This window comes from Cicer arietinum, chromosome 8, assembly GCF_000331145.2.
Source record: "Cicer arietinum cultivar CDC Frontier isolate Library 1 chromosome 8, Cicar.CDCFrontier_v2.0, whole genome shotgun sequence".
NCBI lineage: Eukaryota > Viridiplantae > Streptophyta > Magnoliopsida > Fabales > Fabaceae > Cicer > Cicer arietinum.
The window spans coordinates 23010118-23018290 of NC_021167.2; the positions used below are offsets into that span (position 1 = coordinate 23010118).

The 8173-nt window shown below is 31.7% G+C and overlaps 1 protein-coding gene across 1 annotated transcript; it reads left to right on the forward strand.

The window, feature by feature from the left end:
• The first annotated feature begins 1353 nt into the window (after window positions 1-1353).
• On the forward strand, window positions 1354-1707 carry LOC101514425 (uncharacterized). The gene has a single exon (XM_012719193.1). The coding sequence runs from the start codon at window positions 1354-1356 to the stop codon at window positions 1705-1707; it is 354 nt and encodes a 117-aa protein (XP_012574647.1).
• Window positions 1708-8173: the final 6466 nt, after the last annotated feature.

An 8173-nucleotide genomic window follows, 5' to 3' on the forward strand; every position in this document is an offset into this window, starting at 1 on the left:
AAATAAACAAATTTTTATTGTACAACGGTTAATGAATGGAATTGGGAACGAGAGGTAAGATATTCATACAAGTAACCTATTAAAGTTATGATTTATTTCTATGTTATATAATAATATTTGTGAACCAATATTTTTTTAAATTATTATATAGTTGAATTAATTTATTTTACAAAATCTACAGAAAATAAAATAATATTATTCCACTTATTAAATACTTAAATTAATTGTGCAAGCACAAATTCATTAGAACAATTTAGAATTAAATTAAGTTACATTAGCAAGAGTTAATAATTTCCAGCTTCCAAAGCCTTTTCTGCAGGTAAAATCAAAGGTCTTCCACCTTCACCTTTATCATAGCTCCCAATATACAAACAATTTTGAGACCCTTTAGGACAAAATTTAATATTATAAACAATTCTATCTTGGTTAAATCTCGGAAGACTATATGTTCCATTTAATATTTTCATACCATGATAATTTTCAGGACCACCAATACCAATAAATTTTTTTTGCGTAACATTGTCAACTAATACCAACCATTTTGACGATTTAACACAATTATTTTTTCTACGAACTCAATTAAAATTCCTCTATTTGTGAATATTAAACCGGGACTTATTATTGATGGGAATCAAAATTTCACCGGTATACCTTTAACAAATTTCGAAGAATTTTGTAAGACAGTAGTTGGACACTTTGAGTCGTTAGTTTTTCCAAATTCTAGTCCTCCACTAGGGACGGTAACCGTTGGCGCCGACAAAATGTAGTATTTGTGATCTCGAAAAACAGGGAGACCTTGAGAGTGTTAATTAGTTTGCTTTAATTAAGGAATAATTGACCTATTCTTATGGGCTTTTAGTTAGAGTCAAATTTTGTTGCAGTCATTAGCTGAGCTGCAGATCATATCCTTTATTTTTGGAGAGTAAGTTTTTGTTAAGTCCTATAAAAAGGCACTTGAGATTGATTAATAAAATCATCATATTTTGGTGCTATTTGAAAATTATTGAGCTCAATTTTACATTTGGTATCAGAGCAAAGTGATCCTGGTTATCTGAGAGAGAAAACATGAGCGACGACAAAACACTCACAAGAATTCCCCACTTTGATGGTCATTATGATCATTGGAGTGAATTGATGGATAATCTTCTGCGAGCAAAAGGCTTATGGAGTTTGATTGTTGAGGGCTACACGGTGCCAACAGAAGGAGTTGAGGTAACTGCTGACGAGCAAAAACAATTGGACGATCTCAAGTTAAAGGATCATCAGGTGAAGCATTACCTATTCCATGCAATTGATTGGACAATGTTTGAACAAATCTTGGATCTTTGAACATCCAAGATTGTTTGGGATTCAATGAAGAAGTTTGGAGGAAATGAGAAGGTGAAGAGATCTCTTCTCAATACTCTGAGGAGAGAATTCGAGGTCCTTGCCATGAAGACGGACGAAAAAATTGACGATTATTGTGCAAGAGTAATGACAGTTTCCAACAAAATGAGGAGCAATGGGGAAGACATGCCAGATTCAAAGATCGTTGAGAAGATTCTTCGAACACTGACAGAAAAATTCACATATGCGGTGGTTTCCATTAAGGAATCCAACGACACCGGAAGTATGTCTATCGATGAGTTGCAAAGCTTTTTGGCTGTTCATGAGCAAAAGTTTAGGAGAACCAGTTATGAAGAGGAAGATCAAGCTCTCAATGTATGAGGCAGAGGTAGGGGTAGAGGGCGATCTTTCAACAAGGCGTCGGTCGAGTGCTATAAATGTCACAGCCTAGGATATTTTCAGTATGAGTGCCCAAAATGGAACAAAGAAGCTCACTATGCAGAGGTGGATGAGGAAGATGAAGTTCTACTCATTGCATATGTGGAACTTCAAGGAGCAAAGCATAATGATGTCTAGTTTGTGGACTTTGGATGCTCAAATCACATGTGCGAAGATCGAGGTATGTTCTCAAGCTTGGATACTACTTTCTCTCATACTGTCAAGCTTGGGAATAATCACAAATTGATTTTAAATGGTAAAGGTGTGGTGAAAAATATGCTTAAGGGGATAAGTTATATGATGAGTGATGTGTATTATGTTCCTGAGCTAAGGAACAACTTACTTAGTGTTGGGCAACTTCAGGAGAATGGATTAGATGTGTTACTTAAGGGAGGAGTACATAGCACATGTAGTATATTTCACACTACGAAGGGAAAAATAGTTGAGTCTGTTATGAGTGCAAATCGAATGTATGTTTTACTTGTTGAATCTTGTAGTAAGACAGATGAAGAAAAATGCTTTCAGGTTGATGTCTCAGACAAAGCAAAATTGTGGCATCATCGATATGGGCATCTTGTCTACAAGGGTCTTCTCACCTTGCAAAAGAATGAGATGGTCACCGGTTTATCAGAAATTGGACAAGAAAAGACTACTTGTGAGTCATGTATGAAGAGGAAGCAACACCGAGTACCGTTTCCAAAGAAGAGTACGTGGAGAGCAATTGAGAGACTGCAGCTCATCCATTCTGACCTATGTGGTCCGATTACGCCTTCATCAAACAGCCACAAGAGGTACCTGATAAGTTTTATTGATGATTTTTCTAGGAAAGCCTGGATATATTTTGTACTAGAGAAATCAGAAACTTTTTATTATTTCAAACTATTCAAAACACTTGTAGAAAAACAAACATGCATGTTTGTCAAGTGTTTAAGAATAGATAGAGGGGGATAATACAATTCTGGAGAATTCAAGGAGTATTGCAAGGAACATGGGATCAAAAGGCAGCTGACCACCTCTTACACCCCTCAGTAAAACGGAGTTGTTGAGCGCAAGAATCGAACCATTATCAACATGGTTAGAGTTGTTTTAACAGAGAATGGAGTTCCAAAAATGTTCTGGCCAGAAGCTGTGCAATGGGAAAGCCATGTTCTTAACATATCTCCTACATTGGCTGTGAAAGACATCACACCTGAAGAAGCGTGGAGTGGTGAAAAGCCTTATGTAGAACACTTTAAAATATTTGGGTGTATAGGACATGTTCACATTGTAGATGTGAATAGAACCAAATTCAATGATAAGAGCGTGAAATGTGTTTTGCTAGGCTTCTGCAGTGAGTCCAAAGCATTCAGAATGTTTGATCCAATCAAGAAGAAGATTCAAATCAGTCGAGATGTGATATTTGAAGAAGACAAGACGTGGAATTGGGATACTAATTACACTACTGAGAAGTTCATGGAGCTTGAATGGAAAGATGAATATGATAGTGATATGAATAAGGAAGTGGAAGTAGAAGAAGAGAATGGGAACCAAAATGATGAAAACAGTCATCAACCAGAGGTCGCACCAAGGGAGGGTAGAGTGAGACAACCACCAACATAGGCGGTTGATTACACCTCAGAAGAAGGATTATCATATGCAAAGGATGAGGTAAATCTTGCAAAAGTTGACAATTTTGATATTGATAATCTTGCATTCATGGTCATTTCAGATCCCACAAGTTTTCAAGAGGCAGTCAAGCACCTAAATGGAGACAGGCAATGGATGCAGAAATAAAGTCTATTGAAAGAAATCAGACATGGGCTCTGACTTTGCTTCCAACAGGAGCCAAAACAATTGGTGTGAAATGAATTTATAAAACCAAACTCAATGAATTGGGGAAGGTAGATAAATTCAAAGCTATACTTGTTGTGAAGGGTTATTCGCAGCAATGTGGGGTGGACTACACGGAAGTGTTTGCACCTGTGACACGAATGGATACCGTGAGAATGATTATTGCCTTGGCTGCACAAAGAGGATGGAAACTCCATCAGTTGGATGCAAAGTCTTCTTTTTTACACGGAGAATTGGAGGAAGATGTGTTCATGGAGCAACCTCAAGGTTATGAAAAAGAAGGAAAGAAACACATGGTCTACAAGCTACGTAAGGCCCTTTATGGTTTAAAACATGCGCTAAGGGCCTGGTTCAATCGCATAGAGTCTTATTTCATCAAGGAAGGCTTCAAAAGCAGTTCGAGTGAGCAAACTTTGTTTGTCAAACGAAGGGGGGGTAAAATTTTGATTGTTAGCATTTATGTTGATGATTTGTTGTTTACTACTAATGCTGATAAAATGGTGGATGAGTTCAAGTGTTCCATGAAGAATGAGTTTGACATGACAGACTTAGGAAAGATGAGATATTTCCTTGGAATAGAAGTGATACAAAGAGCTGATGGAATATTCATATGCCAAAGAAAGTATGTTACTTAAGTGATCGACAGATTTGGAATCCAAGACTACAACTCTGTTTGCAATCCAATTGTTCCTGGACAAAAGATTGGTCGAGATGAAGATGGTGTGACAATCGACTCAACTTTATATAAACAAATGGTGGGCAGATTAATGTATCTCACAGCAACACGTCATGGTTTGATGTTTGTGGTCAGTCTCATTAGCAGATTTATGGCAAGTCCCACTCAGTTACATTATGTGGCGGTAAAGAGAATCATGTGGTATTTGAAGGGAACAATAAACTATTGTATTTGGTACAAACAGGGAGAAAGAAGTGATCTCGTAGCTTATACTGACAACGATTATGCAGGAGATATTGATGATAGTAAGAGTACATCAAGTTATGTATTTCTAATGGGTGGATGAGTTGTAGCATGGTCCCCACGAAAACAACCTATTGTGACTCTTTCTACCACTGAAGTAGAATATGTAGCAGCAGCTACCTGTGCGTGTCAAGCTATTTGGATGAGAAGAATATTGGAGGAAATCAGTTATGCACAAGCTGGAAAAATGGTGATGTTATGTGACAACACATCTACGATTAAACTGTCCAAGAACTCGGTCGTGCATGGACGGTCTAAGCACATAAGAGTTCGATATCATTTTCTAAGGGACTTAGCCAAAGAAGGTGTCATCGAATTGGTTTATTGTAGCACAGAAATGCAGCTGGCAAACATAATGACGAAGGCGTTAAAGTTGGCATCATTTCAGAAGATTCGAGAATTAGTTTGCTTTAGTTAAGGAATAATTGATCTATTCTTATGGGTTTTTAGTTAGAGTCAAATTATGTTGCAGTCATTAGCTGAGTTGCAGATCATGTCCTTTATTTTTGGAGAGTTAGTTTTTGTTAAGTTCTATAAAAAGGCACTTAAGATTGATTAATAAAATCATCATATTCTGGTGCTATTTGAAAATTATTGAGCTTAATTTTACATAGAGTCTATTACTTGATCAACTTTTGGGAAAGCTGATGAAATATTTGTGATGAAAGCAAATAGGAGGAAGAAAATGGTGAGTAACAAAATAGACTTCATGGTTTGCTTTATGAGTATATTGTTTCTTTGTATGGTTTACTTATATATATAGTACTTGTATGGTAGCTTTTAAAATAGTGAAGTATTTGTATTATGTATTTGTTTGGTATCAATATTCGTGAATACTCTTTTTTATATGAATAAAATTGATGATTTTATTATGTGTATTTTAGTTTATTTGTTGTTGTAATTGAAAATAATTTACGATTTTTTAAATTTTTATTGGGAATTGAACAGTTTAACAATTTAGTTTTCTTCGTCAAATTATATAAAAAAAAAAATTATATTTGTCGTTGATGTATTTGTAATTTGAATTTTTTTTAGATATTGTATCCCATATTAGTTCTTGGTACTATATCCGTACATATGCATCATAATATAATATTTTATTTCGTATTTGAATATTTCAAATATATTAATTAGAAGTCCATAAATGAATGAGAGATAATAATATTTTTACTTAATCACTCTTATCAATTATATATTGGTGTACTCACCATCATTAATAATGCAAAGTTGTGGATAATAAATTAAGAGTGATGTATATAATATTAACGATAAAGTACAAATAAAAAAAGATTTAAATATTTGATTTGTCTTTATAAGTTCACATCTTTTTCATTTTCGTTTTTGTAAGTGTTTTTTTTTCAATTTAAATCTAATGTCATTATTATTTTCAACAATTTTCTATTAATATCGTCATTATTTTCAACAGACGCGAACTTACAAAAAATATTTTTCAAATATTTAAAATTTTAAATAACTACTCATTTTTTTTTTTTTTACAAATATATCATTTATCAGTAAATAAGTGAAACACAATTTCATCTACCCATAGATTGATTAAATAATGCTTAATATTTGGAACTAGCATGTTGTCATATGTTTGAAAGCAGTCGTATACAATGACTCTTATTAATTGACATTAATTTTTTTTTTTGTAAAGCCTATATATAATATTAAAAAGTCGTTTATTTTATTTACTATAAAAATAAAAATGAAATTTGTATTAAGAACAAGCTATTTTTGTACATATTACAAATATAGAATAGGTTAAAATACACTTGTATCTTCTAAATTTCAAAACCTAACAATTATGACTTTTATTTAAAAATTATAATTTTAACTCATTATACAAATTGTTGGTTACTTAATTTTGATTTGATCAATACTGATTTTTTTTTAAGATTACATAGAATATATAGCTCTTTTTCTTCAATGCCAGTTCATTTAAAAAAAATTGACAACGAATTTTTAAATAAAAAAATTGTAAATTGATTTTTTTAATATTATTGCTCCATTTTTTTATTTTAAAATTGTCAACTGTGTTTATTATTAATTAAAATAAACACATAATAAAATAGAATTTTAAAATTGCAACGTGAAAAAACTTGAGATCAAAAGCATATTTTTACCTTAATAATATTATTGTGAGTCTTTATATTTTTTTTAAAGGTAAAAATACACTTTTAATGTTCAAATTTCAAAGTATGACAATTTTCACACCCCAATTCATTATGTGTTTATTTTAATTCATAATCAAAAGAGTTGACAATGTTTTAAAAATAATTTAAAAATAAATAAATCGACAATATTAAAAAATATATATATGAAGTTTCATAAATCTCACACCAACAACTATCATAATAAACTATTACAATATAAATACAGTAAGAACCAACACATGTCAATCACATGCAAGGCAATGTACATGTTTTGGACAGTCAATCTTGCAAAAATATTTAGTTTAGAAATTTGGCATTCAAAAGCAATTTCCAACTCTTCACTCCAACTTTTACGATAAATTTCACTAATTTAATTGTTAATCGTTGACACAATATATTAATGGTCAAAATTAAATTTTTTTATATAAATCTAAAATTCATAACTATATAATTTAATTATGAATATTTATTTATATTTTTTAAAAATGTATTATATATATATTTATTTGAAATTATTTAATAAAGTATCAAATAATTTAAAAATGTATAGAGTTGATTTATTCAACAAAAACTTTTTATTTAACAGTTGAATTAATAAAATACATGATTTATATTTAGATAGTAAGTGCATATGTTTATATTGAGTTATATATATATATATATATATTGACTCTTACTATTTAGTGACATTAATTATTATTTTTGCTTAGATATAATTATAGTTTTTAACTTTTATTTAATATTATTTTGATTTTTTATTTCTTTTTTTAAATTCATTTTAGTGTTTTATCTTTAATTTAACTCTTTTATGTTTAACTAAATAATTGTTTTAGTCTTTTATGTTTCGTAAAATTATACAAATTTTTTCTTTTATTAAAAACTAAAACGAATATTACATAAAATATAAAAGATGAAAACGCTTGATGCAATTACGTACGATCGGGCATGGAAGACACTCTGTCCTCTGGATTTTCAAGGGCCGTCAAGAGCGCACCAGACACAACGCGACATGTGGTGCTCTTTCAGCTGTTGGACCCTACCTCTGGTTGAGCCGTTTTCAGGATGGACAAACCGTTAAACAGAAAAGACAACTCTTTCTGAGACCCTGACAACGTCTACAGTCTCTCTAACGTTGTTGTCAGTCACCACGTCCCGATTTAGGAATTTTAATGTAAGACCCGTAATTTTAAAGTGTACTTTATGTATTTTTGTGTATTTTGGATTTTGCCTCGAAGGCTTTTTAGCCAAAGTTAATAATATTTTGGAGTTTATATGATCAAAAAGATATTTCGAGGCCGTTTAGAATTACTCGTCGATGAATAAATTAAATTAAGTGCGGTGAATCCTTTACGGAGAATTTTATGCGTTATGGGTGAAATGGTAAATTAACAAATATCTAGATATTTTGAGATATTTGTTAATTATAATTATATATATATATATA